This window comes from Tachypleus tridentatus, chromosome 9, assembly GCF_004210375.1.
Source record: "Tachypleus tridentatus isolate NWPU-2018 chromosome 9, ASM421037v1, whole genome shotgun sequence".
Taxonomy (NCBI): domain Eukaryota; kingdom Metazoa; phylum Arthropoda; class Merostomata; order Xiphosura; family Limulidae; genus Tachypleus; species Tachypleus tridentatus.
The window spans coordinates 25,831,274-25,853,270 of NC_134833.1; the positions used below are offsets into that span (position 1 = coordinate 25,831,274).

The 21,997-nt window shown below is 30.8% G+C and overlaps 1 protein-coding gene across 14 annotated transcripts in view; it reads left to right on the top strand.

The window, feature by feature from the left end:
- Positions 1 to 228: 228 nt before the first annotated feature.
- LOC143224885 (alpha-1,3-mannosyl-glycoprotein 2-beta-N-acetylglucosaminyltransferase-like) overlaps positions 229 to 21,997 on the top strand; it is a 32,178-nt gene continuing 10,409 nt past the window's right edge. For 2 of the 14 annotated variants that reach the window (XR_013013498.1, XM_076453311.1), the window contains exons 1-8: positions 464 to 967; positions 8,034 to 8,141; positions 9,473 to 9,554; positions 10,392 to 10,518; positions 15,708 to 15,813; positions 16,267 to 16,444; positions 18,845 to 18,953; positions 20,450 to 20,588. Coding sequence is in view for 10 of the 14 variants with exons in the window: in XM_076453311.1 (XP_076309426.1) it covers positions 8,138 to 8,141; positions 9,473 to 9,554; positions 10,392 to 10,518; positions 15,708 to 15,813; positions 16,267 to 16,444; positions 18,845 to 18,953; positions 20,450 to 20,588 (745 nt within the window). In the remaining 4 variants the exon portion in view is untranslated. Of the gene's footprint in view, positions 1,081 to 1,240; positions 1,471 to 8,033; positions 8,142 to 9,472; positions 9,555 to 10,391; positions 10,519 to 15,707; positions 15,814 to 16,266; positions 16,445 to 18,844; positions 18,954 to 20,449; positions 20,589 to 21,997 lie in introns of those variants that run through there. The other 12 variants (XM_076453308.1, XR_013013500.1, XR_013013501.1 and 9 more) reach the window with 12 other exon arrangements.

The window sequence follows — 21,997 nt, forward strand, 5'->3', positions numbered from 1 at the left end:
TCAGGTGCATTAGACCTCTTTCTCCTAGAGAGATAAAGTGAATATAATACTTACCTGTTACTAAAAATACTGGGTGACTTCCTGAGATGTGTACTCTTATTCTCTATAGAAAGTAACAACCTGAGTTACATTTAGCACATTATTAAAAAAAAAAAATTAAGATATCACAGACTAGAACACAGAAAATTTCAAATATTTTTTAGATCGGATATACGTACATGCACTCTAATAATTAGGGTGTGCTATATAGTATTTGTGTAGATATTTCACCTTGCTTATTATAACATTACTTTTACGTACATTAAAATTTTTTCGAAGCTAGTGAAGTGTAATTATAATTTACAATTACTCATGTTTGTCATAAGACATAAGTATTAGGTCTATTTTATTTCTTAACATTGTATCTTTCCTTTAGACCTCTACGTTTTTTACTGGAAGATAAGTGTAATATTTCGATAACATTATGTCAGCCATATCCGTTAGTGAATGTGAGTGTAGATTTTTCGAAATTTCAAAACGACTGTTCATACATTGACCCCTTTGATTTCCTATAAATACTTTCTTATTAAGACGAACAACAATAGATCTTAATGGAGTCAAACTTCATTTATTCAATATTTCTGTAATTTGTGTGTAAAATATAATTTTGAAATAATATAGCTGTAGAAACTTGGCACAGTGAGCGTAGCGGTATTCGCAAGTTGCAGTAAAATAACGTTAAAACTAAATGAAATATAAAGAGATGAACTGTAATTTCACAGTTATAAAAACGTTATCCATCTGTTGCATTTTAAACATTTTTTTTGCTGATATTTAACTATATGCACCTGAATTGAGTGAGTCACGGGCAAAGGGTTTATTTGACATACACAGTGAATAAAGACGTATTCCTTTTCGCATGAAGAATTCACACTCATGTTCCCGCGGGACATCTTTTCGTACCGGTTACCGCAGTCTTAACATCGAGGTTCGTTTCATTTGGGCGAGTATATCTATACGTATGATTATTATTAGCATTAAGTTAATCAACATATTTATTTTACTGGATTGTTGGCATTTTAATGGTTGGTTTGACAAAAAGTGAGATAAAACTCTTGTTTTTTCATTCTATTTTTTTTTTCTTAGTAATTTATTACGCATACAGATTTGCATATTTAGGCCTAGCATAAAATCTCTACCAATTTTAACTAACATTTCTAAATTAAAAGGAGGGACTGTTCAACAACCATTTGTTTATTTTAGGTGATATTTGAAATTGAAAATACGCACGTATGGGTAAGATTGAGGACGGTCGTAAAATAAACGATCTGTAGCGATGAGCAGATTTAGCAAAATATTAAAGCCATTGACTTTAGGATCAGAGCGAAACTTGGCGTTTTTAATTTTATTTTTAGAAGAATAGTTAAACAATTTTTAGGAAAACATCTAACATACTTGATGAAGAGAAACAAAGTTTATAAAGAACTGCAGGTAAACTTTGTGTTCACTTATATTTATAAACATGTTTATATTTTGATTTAACAAAATTTGGGTAGATTACTAGTTAAATTCTTCTAACAAGCTAAAAAAGTACTTTCAAAATTTTAAAGTGTATAAAAATCGTTCCTGTTCTTAAAACCACCAATCATAATGCCTGGTTACATTTATATCACAATTTTTTCACTGCAGATCATCATATTACTCCAAATGCAGTGTTTTCTGTGATTGATAAAAAAAATGAGTTTTTGGTTTTTCATCATAAATAATAACTTTGTGGTCTAGCATTTAATAAGTCATTAATTTTCTCTCTATTTCTTTCTTAAGCTTTGAAGGTATTTTCATAACCAGTTTTATTTACATCATCAATATTAATTATTAACTGGGGGTAACAACTTGCAGACAACATGGAGATTTTTCCAATGTTTATCAACTGATGGAGCATAACTGTATAATCACTTATACTAGGACTTTCGTAATTTAACTGATTTGTTTTTTATTTCTATCTTATTTTGCAATCAAAGTTCTTGTGGTTTGTTAGTTTCTTTCTAACTTCAATTCCTTTACCATAATATTGCAGAAATATTAAGGATCACAGCATACAATGAGAACATTATCATAAAACATTTTTATTTATCAAGATCTGTCTCTTTCAGTTTTTCTTACTGTTTAAGGTGTCTGAAGTTTTAAACAGTTACTTATTCCTTTTTAATTGTGTTCTTATATTGGTGTCTTATTCTTTCTCTTTTTCTTTTTAGAATATTTTTATTACAGTTGAAATGCTTCTGTCTTTCATGTTTCAACTTCTTTGTCTTTAATTACATCAAATACTGTCTGAAGATCTCGATACATTAAATTTACTCTTTTTACCCTCATCCACATAAGTAGTTATCTTTCTAAAAATTGTCAAAAGATTTATAAGAAAAGATTTTTCTCTAGTGAAACCATGTTGGTTATCCATTAAAATTCTGAACTTTGTTAAATGACTTTGCAAAATCATCTTTTAAATGACTTTCTAAAACTTTTCCCACAACCAATGTAAAACTAATAGGCCTATAAATATTGGGACAATTTCTGTTAACTTTTTTTAAGACAGGAGAGACATTAACTAATTTACAATCTGTTGGTACTTTTCCACTATTCAAGGACTTACAAAAAACAATTGTAGCAAGTGGCTCACATATCCAATTTTTCACCTCTTTTAAAACTCTTGGGAAAATATTAAATATTATATTTAAACTTCCAACTTTAGTTTAACAATCTCAGAATGTATGATTATTTTCTTGTTCAACTTTGTTATAATCTGTCAGTTGTTCAAAATGAGGAACACTGCTTCATTAGTAAAAACTGAAGAAAAATCAAAATTTAATAACCTATCCATTTCATAACCACCAGATACAAACCTTTCTTTATCATTCTTCAAGAGTTCTACTCCCATCCTAACATTTTGTTTACCTCTGATGTACTTCTAAAAATCCTTACTGTTAACTTTTATGTATTCAGCTAAATCTTTTCATACATCCTTTTGGATGTCCTAATTTCCTGTCTGACCAACTTTCTTGATATTCTATAATCTTCCAAATCTTGTGTAATACGTCAATTTAAATTTATTAAATGTGTGATGCTTTTCTTTAATTTTATCTCTTATTAAACTCTTTGTGAATCAAACTTATTTTACTTGCAGCTACACTTTTCTTTTTATAGAAATATAGAATATGTTTTAAAATGTACCTCAGAATGGCTGGTGTGGGTATTAACACTTTTATTGATGAGGAGAGAACAGCGCTTCAACTTTCCTTGGTCATCTTCTGTCTTTGTTAACCTGAAGAAGATGAGGAAGGAAAACGTTATTCTCTTGTTATCACTAAAAGTGTTAATATCCATATCAGCCATTCTGAGATACATTTTAATTTAAAGTGGGTTTCTCGTCATCAGGAATATGTTTAGCTTGGATATTTAAAAATTTATCTTAAAACATATTCTGCTTCTGATCAGCATCTTTAAGTAACTCAGTTGTTCAGTTCATAATAAATTGTTCTTGTTGCATCCTTTGAAATTTTTGTTTAACTTGTAATCAAAATATTATTATTCCTTATCTCCCTGGGTGGTAAAACATCAAACTTAGTATAGCAATGATCACTTGTACACAGAAAGTTTTAACATCAAACTTAATACAGCAATGATCACTTGTACACAGAAAGTTTTAACATCAAACTTAATACAGCAATGATCAAATATGTTTAGCTTGGAATTTTTAATTTATCAAACATAATACTGCAATGATCAGCTTTTACAGAAAGTTTTAACATCAAACTTAATACAGCAATGATCACTTGTACACAGCATCCTTTAACATCAAACATAATACAGCAATGATCACTTGTACACAGAAAGTTTTAACATCAAACATAATACAGCAATGATCACTTGTACACAGAAAGTTTTAACATCAAACATAATACAGCAATGATCACTTGTACACAGAAAGTTTTAACATCAAACTTAATACAGCAATGATCACTTGTACACAGAAAGTTTTAACATCAAACATAATACAGCAATGATCACTTGTACACAAAGTTTTAACATCAAACATAATACAGCAATGATCACTTGTACACAGAAAGTTTTAACATCAAACATAATACAGCAATGATCACTTGTACACAGAAAGTTTTAACATCAAACATAATACAGCAATGATCACTTGTACACAGAAAGTTTTAACATCAAACTTAATACAGCAATGATCACTTGTACACAGAAAGTTTTAACATCAAACTTAATACAGCAATGATCACTTGTACACAGAAAGTTTTAACATCAAACTTAATACAGCAATGATCACTTGTACACAGAAAGTTTTAACATCAAACTTAATACAGCAATGATCACTTGTACACAGAAAGTTTTAACATCAAACTTAATACAGCAATGATCACTTGTACACAGAAAGTTTTAACATCAAACTTAATACAGCAATGATCACTTGTACACAGAAAGTTTTAACATCAAACTTAATACAGCAATGATCACTTGTACACAGAAAGTTTTAACATCAAACTTAATACAGCAATGATCACTTGTACACAGAAAGTTTTAACATCAAACTTAATACAGCAATGATCACTTGTACACAGAAAGTTTTAACATCAAACTTAATACAGCAATGATCACTTGTACACAGAAAGTTTTAACATCAAACTTAATACAGCAATGATCACTTGTACACAGAAAGTTTTAACATCAAACTTAATACAGCAATGATCACTTGTACACAGAAAGTTTTAACATCAAACTTAATACAGCAATGATCACTTGTACACAGAAAGTTTTAACATCAAACTTAATACAGCAATGATCACTTGTACACAGAAAGTTTTAACATCAAACTTAATACAGCAATGATCACTTGTACACAGAAAGTTTTAACATCAAACTTAATACAGCAATGATCACTTGTACACAGAAAGTTTTAACATCAAACTTAATACAGCAATGATCACTTGTACACAGAAAGTTTTAACATCAAACTTAATACAGCAATGATCACTTGTACACAGAAAGTTTTAACATCAAACTTAATACAGCAATGATCACTTGTACACAGAAAGTTTTAACATCAAACTTAATACAGCAATGATCACTTGTACACAGAAAGTTTAACATCAAACTTAATACAGCAATGATCACTTGTACACAGAAAGTTTAACATCAAACTTAATACAGCAATGATCACTTGTACACAGAAAGTTTTAACATCAAACTTAATACAGCAATGATCACTTGTACACAGAAAGTTTTAACATCAAACTTAATACAGCAATGATCACTTGTACACAGAAAGTTTTAACATCAAACTTAATACAGCAATGATCACTTGTACACAGAAAGTTTTAACATCAAACTTAATACAGCAATGATCACTTGTATACAGTACACAGAAGTTTTAACATCAAACTTAATACAGCAATGATCACTTGTACACAGAAAGTTTTAACATCAAACTTAATACAGCAATGATCACTTGTACACAGAAAGTTTTAACATCAAACTTAATACAGCAATGATCACTTGTACACAGAAAGTTTTAACATCAAACTTAATACAGCAATGATCACTTGTACACAGAAAGTTTTAACATCAAACTTAATACAGCAATGATCACTTGTACACAGAAAGTTTTAACATCAAACTTAATACAGCAATGATCACTTGTACACAGAAAGTTTTAACATCAAACTTAATACAGCAATGATCACTTGTACACAGAAAGTTTTAACATCAAACTTAATACAGCAATGATCACTTGTACACAGAAAGTTTTAACATCAAACTTAATACAGCAATGATCACTTGTACACAGAAAGTTTTAACATCAAACTTAATACAGCAATGATCACTTGTACACAGAAAGTTTTAACATCAAACTTAATACAGCAATGATCACTTGTACACAGAAAGTTTTAACATCAAACATAATACAGCAATGATCACTTGTACACAGAAAGTTTTAACATCAAACTTAATACAGCAATGATCACTTGTACACAGAAAGTTTTAACATCAAACATAATACAGCAATGATCACTTGTACACAGAAAGTTTTAACATCAAACATAATACAGCAATGATCACTTGTACACAGAAAGTTTTAACATCAAACATAATACAGCAATGATCACTTGTACACAGAAAGTTTTAACATCAAACATAATACAGCAATGATCACTTGTACACAGAAAGTTTTAACATCAAACATAATACAGCAATGATCACTTGTACACAGAAAGTTTTAACATCAAACATAATACAGCAATGATCACTTGTACACAGAAAGTTTTAACATCAAACATAATACAGCAATGATCACTTGTACACAGAAAGTTTTAACATCAAACATAATACAGCAATGATCACTTGTACACAGAAAGTTTTAACATCAAACATAATACAGCAATGATCACTTGTACACAGAAAGTTTTAACATCAAACATAATACAGCAATGATCACTTGTACACAGAAAGTTTTAACATCAAACTTAATACAGCAATGATCACTTGTACACAGAAAGTTTTAACATCAAACTTAATACAGCAATGATCACTTGTACACAGAAAGATTTTAACATCAAACAAACTTAATACAGCAATGATCACTTGTACACAGAAAGTTTTAACATCAAACTTAATACAGCAATGATCACTTGTACACAGAAAGTTTTAACATCAAACTTAATACAGCAATGATCACTTGTACACAGAAAGTTTTAACATCAAACTTAATACAGCAATGATCACTTGTACACAGAAAGTTTTAACATCAAACTTAATACAGCAATGATCACTTGTACACAGAAAGTTTTAACATCAAACTTAATACAGCAATGATCACTTGTACACAGAAAGTTTTAACATCAAACTTAATACAGCAATGATCACTTGTACACAGAAAGTTTTAACATCAAACTTAATACAGCAATGATCACTTGTACACAGAAAGTTTTAACATCAAACTTAATACAGCAATGATCACTTGTACACAGAAAGTTTTAACATCAAACTTAATACAGCAATGATCACTTGTACACAGAAAGTTTTAACATCAAACTTAATACAGCAATGATCACTTGTACACAGAAAGTTTTAACATCAAACTTAATACAGCAATGATGATCACAGAAAGTTTTAACATGTACAGCAATGATCACTTGTACACAGTTTTAACATCAAACTTAATACAGCAATGATCACTTGTACACAGAAAGTTTTAACATCAAACTTAATACAGCAATGATCACTTGTACACAGAAAGTTTTAACATCAAACTTAATACAGCAATGATCACTTGTACACAGAAAGTTTTAACATCAAACTTAATACAGCAATGATCACTTGTACACAGAAAGTTTTAACATCAAACTTAATACAGCAATGATCACTTGTACACAGAAAGTTTTAACATCAAACTTAATACAGCAATGATCACTTGTACACAGAAAGTTTTAACATCAAACTTAATACAGCAATGATCACTTGTACACAGAAAGTTTTAACATCAAACTTAATACAGCAATGATCAGTTTTAACATCAAACTTAATACAGCAATGATCACTTGTACAGAGAAAGTTTTAACATCAAACTTAATACAGCAATGATCACTTGTACACAGAAAGTTTTAACATCAAACTTAATACAGCAATGATCACTTGTACACAGAAAGTTTTAACATCAAACTTAATACAGCAATGATCACTTGTACACAGAAAGTTTTAACATCAAACTTAATACAGCAATGATCACTTGTACACAGAAAGTTTTAACATCAAACTTAATACAGCAATGATCACTTGTACACAGAAAATTTTAAACTGGAAATTATTATATCCAGGTATTGTTTAAATGCCTTAGTTCTACATTTTTGGCAGCAGTGTAAAACAGTTTGAATTGGACATGTCTCAAAAAGTTCATTATATGTAATACACAAACAGTAATGTGTTAGATATGGTTAGATTACCTCTGTATAAATCATAATAAGTATATATATGTGTTGCAGGTATGGTTGTACAACATCTATATAACTAGTAAACTGACAACAGCTGTAGACTTCGTTGAAATTGAAGAATAAACTTTGTTTTAGGACTAGCTGTACATGGATGAATGGGTGAGTGGATCAATATGCATCTTTCAGATTTTTGAAAAGTAATTTATTTTATAAACTATTTTATGGCATGTTATTCCAAAGAGTTTAAAATTTAACAATAGTATACTAGTTTTTAATATTCTAATGTACTATGCATTAAAAGTGTAACTTCCATTGAGGTCTCCTGAGTGTGAATTAATTTGACACAATGGGATTGTCATTGAAGAAAAAGACTATTAGTATAATCATTTAAAGCCGTGGGGACAAAGCTAGTGAAGTAATTAAAACAAGAACTTGTTCAGAGCTCCTGCTCTCCAGTACTTAATATCCACCTATGTAATAGACATCAACTGCTCCCCTCAAACATTTAAAACTATGAGGCTGATTTTTAAAACTTACTCAGTAATGCCTCTAATGACTACGACATTAAAAATGTGTTTTGTAGCTTGTTACCTCGTTGATAATTAAAAATTCACTTGATTTTTGACCTTTGACACACTCTGTTTATCTGGTGTATGTATATATCTGGAGTTTTATACTATAAATAAAATATTGTAAATTGGAAATTTCACAAATTAATAGTTAAATACCTAATTTACAATAATATTCTTAACACTTGTTGCAAAATGAAAGTCTTGGCTATTTGGTACCAATTGACGTGAGAAACTACCAACTTATTTAGGGATTTATTGTGAAAATTGAAAGTGAAAAATGTACTACTTTAACAAAGTAAATGATGTGATTTTAAGATGATTTATCAACCTTTAATTTCTATTTTGCCTTCAGTACTTTAAAATTTGTGTGAAAAATAATGAAATCATATTTTTGTTGTTCACAAGTGAAGTAAATTTTTTCAGCATTAGTGAATATCTTCTATTTGTTTTAACTGCTCTTTATTATTACCTATTTTGACAAAGAAACACAGTTCAGTTTTACCATTAGCCAGAATTTGGCACTTAACTGTATGCTTTGTTACTCTACTGGCTTTTTAAGGGTTAAGATAATGTATTTGCTGAATTTATTGTTTCAATTTATATTCTACATGTTGCTGTCTCTATGTAATTCAATTTTTCAGTGAAAGAAACTTTGCTTGAAGAAATACTGCATATTTTTCATTGTTATTGTTTGAGCTGTACCAAAGTTTTCATCTTAAGTGGTATTCATTGTGTAGGAAATTAACCTAGAACCATAAAATAATTACAAGGTACCAAGAATTCACTATCAGTTGTCAAGTATTTAGGTTTTATTTTAAAATTATTTTTAAACATCATTTAAACTTTAAGGCACTATTTAATTACTAACGTGTTAAATCTTGTAAAAGAGTTAGCTCAAATCACATTTTATTTACTTAGGTAGATTCGGTGTGTTTACAAACCAACTCTGTGATGCCTTGGATCTTTGTAACCTTGGTGACTCGGAGCAAGCAGTTGAAAGGTGAGATAATTTTTATATACGTACAAAATGTTAACAAATGACAGTTTTACTGATTTGCCAAAAAATAGTATGCTTTTTATAATATACCCATAAGTAACTGTATATTGTGAATGTTACAATATAAGCAGTTGCTAGATATTAATTTTTAAAAAACAATATATTTGAATAATTTTTAGCTCAAATCATGAACTTAACCAAAGCACAATGTAAGTGTTATATTTATGGTGTTTGTATTATAGATGTACACACAATACATGGTGTTGTATCCTTTATTTGATTAGTGAGCTACACCATTATTAATAATTGAAGGAGTTTCTTAAATGTGTGAAATATGTATTACTTTTTCAAAGGTAAGAAAAATGTCTTCTTTATAGTCTGGTGGTTAAAACAGTGTAGGATTAGTGATTTTTATTGCTGTCAGATGAAATAAGATAACTATCTCTGTATGTCAAGTAACTGGTTTAGAAATATTAAATAAGTAAGTAATGTAACAGGTTGTATGTGTAATGACTGTATTTTTGAATAGGTTTGTCAGTGGAGGCAAAAGTATTAAGAAAACTTATTGACTTAAGGCTTATTGAAAGTTTTAACACCACATGCAGCCTACCATTCTTATTACTGTTATAAAACATTTCTACTATTATATGCATCTCTAAACAGTATTAAATAAATTTCAAGGCTTATAATTTTCTTAAGAACAAAGTTGTTGCCATTATTTTATAAAAATCAAGATGAATGTGTGATTGAAAAAAAAAAAACTGGGTAAAGTTATCCTGACTACAATTTGTTACTTTTTTATGATTATATGGTTATATTACAGATTAGTTTTAATTGTAGGTGCCTCCAGGGATCTGGAAAGAGACTGCTCGGTAATCGCAGAGTTTTTGGGATCATTGTTATTCTAACTTTGTGTTTGTGGATATGGTTGAACCTTCATTTTATCCTTAAGACAACAAAAACAAAAGTGGGTATTTTTTACTTTCTGGAATGGCCACCTGATACGATGTTTTAAACAATAAATGTGTGTGTATTTGTATTTCATATTTGAAGACTGGTATGTGATAAAATTGTTGTGTGTGTTTTTTTATATAAACATGTTGATACGAAGAAAGTGAATTTTAAAATAATGTGATTTGGATGTGACTTTGCAAACCTGATTAAAGTTATTTAAGTTTAAAATGATTTTTCTTTTGGTATGAATATAAATCGAGTAATAGAAGGTTGGCTGAAAAACATAAAACCAATCTGTTTCTTAAACTTTTATCAAATTATATTTTTTTAAAAAATACAATAAAGCACAGCATTGCAAATTATTAGCCCTTATGAAACAATTATATTTCGTTATTTTCTGTATTATTTAACTTTTCACGTTGTTAAAGGAATGTGAGTAGAACATATACAGCTGTGCAACTTCAATAAAGATATTTTTGAATAAATTTATGACCATAAATTTAACCATCAGTTGATAATTCGATTGAGGAAATAATAAAGTGATATCTAGAATTTTGTAAATTTGCCAGAATGTGAAATTTATTTGGTTAAATAGGTTAATTGTTGGTGAAATAGCCGTCATAAGATTTTGTGTCAAGATTGAGATATGGAAGTTGGTCTGTCAAAACTACCTTTTGACAATTAAAAAGACAGAACTGCACAGTTTTGTGAATAATATAAAATTTGTGTACTGTCATGTGCATGGTTAATGCTATTCACCTACAGGAATGTATAATTCCCAACTTCTTAATATATTGTGCATCAGTGAAGCAGTCACTATTTTATAACTTAGGTTTGGGACTATATTCAAAATAATGTGTATATATGAGTGAAAATCTTCATTTTGTGTCTGTGTTTTAGTCTGTGAAAAATCTGAATTTCTTGCTTAGAAAATAAAGGCAGAGACAGAGTTTGCCATAAGCAGGCATTTGATCTGATTAGCATAATTTGGGGGCCTTGAATTCTGAAAAATGGTGTGCTGTAGATATCTCCATGACTCTGTAAAAGCCAAAACAGCATATCCATCATTTGTGAGTAAAGTATGTATTTGGAAAACAATGAGGTTTATTCATATTGTTACCTATACACTGAAACTTATTATTAGGCTACTATAAACTGGAGATATATCAAAAAAGAACTGTTCCTTCAATTGTACAATATTTATTTTGCTTAGAAATCCCATACTGTAATCCAATTGTAAACAGTATGTAAGGTATATGTTTTATGAGTACTACAAAGGTAAGTTTACATATTTTATACAATTTCAGTGATAAAAAAAGATGCCAGTTAGCTTGTGCACTTTAATTCTGTCAAAATAGAAATGCATAAATCTTTCTTTTGAGTAAATATCACTGGTTATAAATAAACATTATATGAACTACTACTCCCTATATAAAACATCTGCATTTCATAAGTAAACAAAATAAACCAGTCCTTTTATTGTGTGCTTTGCACCTGAAATTAATGAAATTACTCATCAGAAGTGAATTATATCTTTACATTTGGAAATATAATTAACTTTATGTATATAATTATATATGAACACTGTTGCCTTAAGTTTCAGCTTGTGATATATCATATAGTGTCTTTTTGTTCAAATCACATGATGTAACTTTTTATTTGTGTAAGGAATACACGAGTGACCACACATATATGAACATATATAGTTTCAGTTTGACATATGTCAATGCTAAATGGTATTGTCCTTACATTTGCATGCTTTGATATATAGCATATTCAACTTTTTCCAGTTGTATCTCACACTAAGACATCATTCAGTACATGAACATATAATTATTTCCAAACATGCCTCTGGATCTGGTGGAAAAGTCATTAGTTTAGGCACCAACTGTCCATCTCTGAATTTCCTTCCTGTTTCTGACACAAAGGAAAGCACATGGTTTAATTTTGTAAATCATGGCTTGGTAATGGGCCTGCCTGATGTGCAGGCAAAGAGCATAATTTGTTGGTGGAAGCTTTTCCTGTGGGAAAATCTTTTCAAAAAGAATCACTCTTGCCTTTTCACACTGAACACTTTTTGATGAACTTTACAACAGATAGATTTTATCTGCTGACCTAATTATTTTCTCCTCAAGGTTATCAATGCCCTCAATGAATTTTTAGTGGGCTATAAAGACATCCCAAGCTGGGTTGTTTTTTTTCCATGTTTTGAAAATGTGACTGCATAGAAGGAAACATGACATTCAGTTAAGTGTTCTAGTATATACTTAACAATTTTGTGGATACGATTAAATTTGGATTTCTTGGATGTGCTTCCTTTGATTCCAAGCTTCTTGCATAGCATTTTTTTTGGAATGCAATAATAATAATGTGAGAACTGAAATGTGTCTAACAAGCACCACAGTGTCTTCTACATGAATGTAGTGTAGCACTAATCTAGTTGAGTCTCAGCTTCTCTGTAAAGGTGATGTTTTAGGACATTCATTTAAACACATGATAGCTATGAGGTCTTTGGAAGCACATGAAATATCCAAAGCTTGATCTCCTCAAGAGAAGTTCAGGAGAATTGGGTACTTAGCAGGGATATAGATTCATTTTCAATAATTTTTTGCAAAGATCAGCAATCTTGGTTTCACTTGGTCTTTTTTTCCTTTTTACCAAATGTTTTTCATATCTGTAAGATGCAATATCAATGATTTTGAAATCCTTCCCTATACTAAATGTAGTGGTGAATGTTTTTGCCAAGTAATCAAGAATTGCATCTCCCTTTGGCTTGCGAACAGCTTTGATGACTGCTTAACCATCTATAATCAAATATCCAAGTCTAGTTAGTGGGTTTTGAAAGGGCACTGTCACATTTTTAGTTAGGAGGTCAATCAGAATTTTGTTGTTTTCAGAATGAAGACTTCCATTGATTGATACTAAGGACATAGGACTGACGTCTGTTCACACTTCAGAATTCCATCCAGATATGCTGTTTGGTGAGCTTCATAAGAATCTGCCAGATATTTCTTTTTTGGAGAGTTGCATTCAGTTGTTTTTGTGTTTATTACTTTCTCTATCAAAATAAACTCCACATTTATTTGTTCCAAGTCTGCTGGACCTCTTATCACAAGATCTTTATTCACAGTGTTCTGCAGCATTGAATAAGGTGTTTGGTTTGTGAATATATGATGTCTTTTGTAATTCTGTCTTTATCCCCCTCTGTACCAATCTGCATTTATCCTTATCTTAAAGTACTACTTAGGAGACATCATCAAACATCTAATTGTCCCTGAAATTGGACTCCATTTAATGTTACACACATCCAAATAGTCAATGACTCTGTCTTAAAGAAAAACATGATATAATATGTATATCTGCATGTACTAAACCCTTATACAAATTAACTTAGAATAGATTAATTCACTTAATGTTTGTGCAGTATCTGTTTCCTTATCATTGTAGCTGCAAACCTCTTAACCGGGTAAAAAAACTTTCAGTTATAAACTTTCAAATGATGGAGTGGTAAAGATGGATGAAACAAAACATCCAGGCTTAAATTAGTATTATTATAACATTATAATAAAGTACTGTACAATCTGTATGCAGCATATTTATTAATTGTTAAATTATATTACTAAACAATGCTCTGCATGTGACTATTTCAAGCAAGGAAATACCGATTCTTTATCAGAAAAATGTATGCTATGTTGAAAATGTTAAATACCACAAGTAAATGCACTATAACTATGTAAGCATAAATTTTTGCATCATAAATGGGGTTTGGCAAACTCCCTCCTGTGTATATGTGTGTATGTATCCTATATTTCTTCACAATACTTTATTCACACAAATGTGATAGAATAATATGCAGTTTAAATGTAATAGCTGCAAAGAAACTAAAACTATTGCCTTGTCTTACTTCAGTAAAATTAAATATACCTGGAATATTACCATATGTTTGTGTGTCTATATTTAATATATATAAAACCAAAACCAAGCTGAAACAACAATAAAAAACACTACACCTATAGAAAGGATCCCAGGGTACAAACTATAATGTGTGATATAGAATGTACCCTTGGTTTTTTGGAGGTGGTGGAAGTAGGACCCACATTGTCATGGGGGTACACTATCTATCAGTTTTAACCTTCATTAGCCAGTCTCACATAAAGAAATAAAACAGAGATGTAGCAATAGATATAGAAAAAAAAATTAGGAACGCGAGATGTGGGTGCTCAAGCTCACAACGTCCCACATCTATACATCATCCTTTACTGACTGCAGACAGTTGTGGGAAGGTGACTGCCCTCCAAAGTAAAGAAGAACAAATAAGGTACTACCATTTGGAGAGTATTAATACCAAGAGTTATGTAAAATGAAACAAAATCAAAAGGAAGGACTGCATTAAAAACAGCAAATCCAAACTTCTTACTAATGTTACTTTGTTATAACCAAAAACAAGCCAAAACAAAAATAAAAAAATAATACTACATCAACTGACAGGAACCCAGGGTACAGACTGTAATGTGGGATATAGAATGTATCTTAGGTTTTGGAAGTGACTGAAGAGGTAGGACCCACATTGTGGTGGGAATACACTGTCTATCAGTTTTAACCTCCATTTTCCAGTCTCACTTAAAGAAATGAATTAAAATAATAGGAATTAGAAATGGCAGAGCCTACAATGTCCCACATTTATATCACACATCACTGCCTGCAGGCAGTTGTAAAAAAAAAAAAAAAAAAAAGGTACTACCATTTTGGGAGTAAGTAAGTTAAATAAACTTACCTCTTGAAGTTAGCAAAATTGAACTTGCCTACCCCCAGATGGTAGTACTTTATTTTTCCTTCTGATGTGTGCCATTCAATATTATAACACAAGTCTATTATTAACCAAATAGGCATTGGTGCTGGTTGCTCTCTCTCTGATCAGTGGTCTCAATTAGGGATATCTGTACCTGAAACTTATAGGAGTTTGACCTGGTTATTTAACACACGTATTGCATCAGTTGGTGTGCAAGTTGAAAATATGAAATATTTTAAGTTTCTTGCTGGATGATAATTATTCAGTGTTTCTTAAATTTGGAAATCGTGTGATATTTCATAATGAAACGTAACTTTATTGAGATTCTACCGCACATAAAAAGCTTAGTTTTCTTTTGTTAATATTATAATTATTAAGGAAAAATTCTACAAAATGGTTACTTTTCAATGCAGACAAACCAGCAAATAACTCAGCAGTTGAGTAGACTTGAAGCTGAATTACAGCAGTTTGTGAAATACAATTCTGAATTATTGGAGTCTTTACGTTTTTACGAGAAACGTAAGTCCATTTAAACTCGTTAAGTTTGTTTGTAGCTTTATACATATATTTGCAATTAAAGCAAAAAATTGTTTTGAAGATTAAATATTTCTTCAGTAAATTTGTTGAAACGTCAGTATTTGAATTTAAGCTCATTTTTAGTGAGGCTTATTCAGTTTTTATGTTTACCTGGTGAAAATAAAAAGTTCTCTTTATAGTTTGATATGTGAGACCTTGAAATAAGTAAATGCTCAAATGAAGTTAATAAATTAAAGATTTTGATAAGTATGACATTATATTTAAACATAAAAATAGCTGGAAGAGGATACATTTCATGTTATATACAGTAATGGTTTGTGGCATTAACAAAATAAAATAAAGCATTTGTGAATTTTTTTATAAATACCTTTTTAAATTCCACATTCTTCTAAAATGTTCTTTTTGCTCAGTAATGGTTTTAATGTATTGTTACAGAGTTTCATCAGTTGTTGAAAGAAAATGTGATCCAGAAAGAATCGTATGACAAGGATGTATTTTTAAACAGTTTAAATGAAAATGAATTCAATAGCATAGAGAAAGATGCAGCTATTGGAGTCCTGGTTATCGCCTGCAGCCGTACCAGTGTCAAAAGAAATTTAGATCAACTTTTAAGGTAAGTTACTTAATATATCTGTATGTTTCTGATTCTTGTTATGCTTCCATGTTAGACAAAGGCTGCTCTAATGGTTAACAGAAATGCAGCTTTTGTTAGCATATCAAAACATTTTAGACAAACCAAACACACAACTGTTTTATATATAGCAATTCTGGTTGATTTGTCAGTCATAACTAAAAAAATGTCTAGTTTATATAAAATTAAAAAAAGTGTTTTTCACACGTTTCATGCTCTTCTATTGGTAAACTTGCAAGCTCATATGCTAAGTGTGGGATTTGATCCCTATGGTCAGCGCAGTATAAGTAGTCTATTGTGTTGCTTTGTGGCATTAATAATAATAGAACAAAGAAACAAGATTTATACATAAATGATACTTATTTGCAACCAAAAATGTATTGTTTACCTTTATATATAATTATTGATACAATGCCTCATGCAACTATTCAAATACATAAAAATAAATATACTTCAGTGAAAAAACTCATCTTTTCAACACAATAAGTGCTGTGGTTGGTTTAATGGTTGTTAATCTGAGGACCAAAGGTTTGAGCTATGTCACAATCCTGAATCTACTACCTATTTTCAGGCATTGAACTTTTTTACCTAATCACAGTATCTTACTAAGAGTAACTATGTACTGTTTACAGCCCCTGTGGCATACAGTTCTAAATTAGGGATAGCTTATGTCTGAATCCTAGATTCTGTGAATGTTTTTGTTTAGGAGATTCTGGCAGAGTATTAAATCCCACCTTGTATCTAGATTTCTCATTTGTTTTTATGGCAGGCTTCTTGTTATTCTTATTTCAGCCTGCTTTTCAAAATATGGGTTTTGTGGTTATCATTTCACCACCTCTGGTGTCAGTGTTCCTCCAGACTCTCCATCACATTTTACCCACTTTATTTTTCTAGTGGAGCATGGGAGTCCTTGTCCCTTTCCAGTTCCAAACTGCTGGGAAGGTAGACCTTGGAGGAGTTATCCTGAACGTGTTTGTTTTCATTCAGAAGAGAGTAGGATGGTGGTTTTCTACTGGTGTAGATGGCATGTGATCCTCCAGTCATGCACTCCACCTCTGTGTGGTGAGTCCTGGAGGTTGTTGTTGCCATATATTTCTAGAGGTGATCCACTTTTGTGCAGTGGGACCTGGAGGGTGTCATTGTGCTCCAACTTTTGTGTGGTCCTATCCAGAGGATAATATTGATTAAGGTGATGGTTGTTCCACTGGTACTTCATCTTAGGGTGGTTTAGTTGCCTGAGGCTGTGTTGCACAGTGGGGTCTCAATCTGGATAAGTCTGAGGTTGTTATAGCTTGCCACATTGGCACATATCTTCCTACCACCATTCTGATGTTGAATTCCTGGATGTGTGAACAGTTGTAGATTTGCACATGTGCTTGTTTTATAGATTGATTTGTACAGTATAAGCTTCCTTTCTACTTAACTTGTGGTGAAGACTTTATGGACTTCCTACCATTGAATAAAGAAAGGTTCTATTCCCTATGCTGTTTGATTTTGCCGCATATTGTCCGTTACATCCCAGCCACTCTACATTTTGGGCACCTCCATTTTAGCCTTTCCCACATTCCTGTTTGTAGATAGTTTTTCTATAGTCTTTCTTCAATGGGATAGAGATATCTGTATAGTGTGGTTCAGATTTCAATGCAGGTAGTTTTCTTTTGTTTCTGGATGGTTGCACTCCTCCAACTTTTGGCTTATGTATGTGACACCTATTTCCACATTGATTACAGAGTATACCTGGTACAGAAGTGGTGTGGTCTCCCTGCATGTTCCTCTTCTTAAGCTAATTTAACAAATGTCTCAAATTTGACAACTGTTTCAATTTTACCATGTATTAATGCTACAACTGAGGGCTCAACTGAGTGAGGTAGTCAGTTGTAAAAAAAAGTTTTCATGATACCAAGTGAAAGTGATGTTTACAACCATGTATAGTACAAGCATCTTTACATTGCAAAAATGGTTCACGTGCTATAGCTAAGAAGGGTGGAAGGAATTGCTCACTCCCCCCTATTACTATCATTACATTTTAAGTCTGGTATTTCTGAATGCTTTTTTTAGTAGTTTATACTTTTTATCTTTAGAAATATTAATAATAGAATGTAATAATTATGTAATGTTTACAAAACACTTTCTATGATGATAAAATTTTATTAGTTTGTTGAAGTGCTAAATGACTTTTTTCATTAGTAATAACAGATCTGTAAGGCTTATTTTGAAATAATTTCCTGCCTTTCTAGCTTCTTAATTATGATTTTTAAAGGAAAATTTACTAAAACAACTTGAGAAGTTTTTTAAGTTCTGTGTGTGTTTAGTGAAATTCTTGTAGGTAAAAAACTATCAAAAGAATTAATGTAAATGTTCATAATAGTGATTTTTTTCCAGGTACAGACCATCTGCCAAACAGTTTCCAATCATAGTGAGTCAAGACTGTGGTCATGAACCAACTACCAAAATTATACAGTCTTATGGAAATAATCTTACCCTAATTCAGGTTGGTTAACTAGTTTTGTTTCTGTTATGCCATGTGAAAGGTTAGTTTGTGATTTGTTCCATGTTATAAAAAACACGTTTTCATTCTTATACTGGCCTGGTATGGCCAGCTAGTTAAGGTATTCGATTTGTAATCCTAGGGTTGTGGGTTCAAATCCTCATCACACCAAACATGCTTGCCCTTCCAGCAGTGGGGACATTATAATGTGACAGTCAGTCCCACTATTTTTTGGTAAAAGAGTAGCCCAAGAGTTGGCAGTGGGTGGTGATAATTAGCTGCCTTCCCTCTAGTCTTACACTGCTAAATTAGGGACAGCTAGTGCAGGTAGCCTTCAAGTAGCTTGGCACAAAATTCCAAACAAACTAGAACCATTCTTATACCACATCAGTAAACTTGTATAGATACATTTCTTGTTATTGAGTTTGTTGGAAGCACAGCATTAGTTTATTTATAATTTGATTAAAAAGATACAACTAGTTTTGTTGATATGTAATATTTGATAAAATAATTAAAAAGTAATCATTTTAATTATCTGATTGTAACTGAGTGACAAAATTAATGACTGATAAATAACCACTGTCATCTAAAACCGAACATGTATGTGAAAGTTGTAGAATGACCTTACAAATGTGGTCTTGCTATTATTCAAACATTTCCTACAGTAATAAAATCATTACTGCAGCTGCTTGCCTTGGAAAAAGTTTGCTTAAAATATAAGGAATTTGCAATAGAAATATTTTGGAAATTACATGAATAGTTGTTTGGATTTGTCAGTAATATTGTCAGTTTTGTGACTTTGGAAATAGTCTTTCTGATCATGTAAGCAAAATAGGATATTTACATGAACTGTTTTTGGCCAGGTTGCAGTAATTGTAATGATAAATAATATGTGAAAAAAGTAGATTGAATATTTTCAGAACTTTCTTTTAAAACTTTGATATTTTGCACATCTTAATTAAGATATATTTTACTGCAAAGTTTAAAGTACACACTTGTTTTGATGAAACATTTACAGTTGATAATTTTATAAATAGGCTATTTAATTGTCTTGTTTTACACTTAGATGAAAACTTGGGGATATGACTACAGACATGTTTAACAAATTTTTAAGTAATGTAACTGTTGACTTTGATCACTAATCTGTTGTGTCAAGTTGGGAGTTCTGAATGTCAAACTTGATGTAAAGTAGTTGTAAAAATAGAAGATGATCTAACTGGACGAAGTTCTGATTTATGTCTCTGTGTGTTTTTTTTAAATTTATCACGTGAACTTCAGCTTTTAAAATGTGAAAATATAAACTGTAAAAATGAAAATATCTAACTTTACATTGGATAAGAAGAAAACATAGAACTGAAAAATAAATGTTAGTAATAGGTTATATTAAAGGAAAGTTTTAGGATTTGTGTTTAGTGAGGTATAAAAGAAGAATCGCTGTAAATATTGCCTGTTTACTTTTGAAATATTTGTTAGTTGTCATTCATATTTTTACATTTCAGCAACCAGACTTGAGTGATATTCCTCTGAAAGGGAAAAAAAAGAAATTTAAAGGCTACTATAAGATTGCTAGACATTATGGCTGGGCCTTGAAACAAATGTTTCATGACTTTCACTTTGATACTATCATTGTTGTGGAGGGTGAGAGATTTTCTTAATTTATAATTTAAGAATAATAGGCTACAATATTTTGTACAATAACTTTTTTTTTGTTGGAATCCATAATTTACTCTGTCTTAATGTGGTAAAATTCAAAATATTCAACTGTTTACAAGAATCAAAATATGTTAATTGGTATTTTCAAATACAAGTGATTATTTCTTAAGATGAATTCAAGACCCATTCACACTTTTTACTGCTTATAATAGTTGGAATTGTGTAGATTTCAAAAAGCTGCTTATTTAGTTAGGAAAGAATGACCAACTTTTGTGTAATTTAATAAAAAAACTTTGTTTAAAGCCAGTTTTTTTTTCCAAAATGTTTGTTTGATTAAGTTTGGAATATAAGTTATCTTGGGCAAGGTATTATAATTTTAAAAAGTTGCTGTAAAGGCCTTGTATCTTACAAATGTCCTGAAATACAGGTGTTATTAATAGTTTTGTAGGTTATAAAACCTTGTCTACAATTTTCTAAGCATATGTATGTACTTAACATTAGAATTTATCAAACCAAATCAATAAACCTGTATAAATTTTTGATATAGTTATTATTGTAATAAAAGTTTTTGTATCATTGTTTTAGGTTATCCAGAAATAAATATTGTTTTTGAACTAAGAAGTTTGGAAAAGTATAAACAACTATTGTAAAACATGCTTTAATCAAAGTAAGCACCATTTGCTTTAACACACTTTTCCCAACATGTAACAATGCTGTTTATGCCCCTGCTGTAGAAATTGGAATTTTTGTGGTTAATGAACTCCCTTAAAGCTTCTTCTGCAGCATACTGGTTTTGAAAGCATTTATTGTTCAAAAAGTTGTCAGAGTGCTTGATCTTTCCCATACAGATTTTTATTTTGTCGAGGGAGTAAGGTGGATGAGGCAGAATCTCGATTCCCAATTCATTCAATTTTTGGAGAGTTATTCTTGACAGGTCTCGTAACATTGATTTTGTTGATCTTCAGTCAGCTCATGCGGAACCCACTTATCCAACTCTTTCATCTTTTCAATCTCACTTAGGTGGGTGGCAATGCTTGATTTGCTTGTGCCTAGCTTTTCTGCAAGCTCACGTACTGTGGTGCGAGGGTTTGTCCCAGCTGCTTTCCTTAATATGTTTTCATCTAAGGATGGCTTCCTTCCATGACCTTCGTGGTCTTCAATACTTTTATCTCCATGTCAAAACTTTTGGAACCAACACTGAACTATAAGTTTAGTAACAGATCTATGGTTGAATGCTTGGTTGATGCTACACGTAGCATCAGTAGCTTTTCCTCCAAGTTTGAAGTCTTAGAGGAAAATCAGAACATAGTGTTTGTCCATACTACCTTGGGGGTTGCAAAACTTACTCTGAATACAGTTGAAACAGCAGACAATTAAGACACTTTTGTAATTGA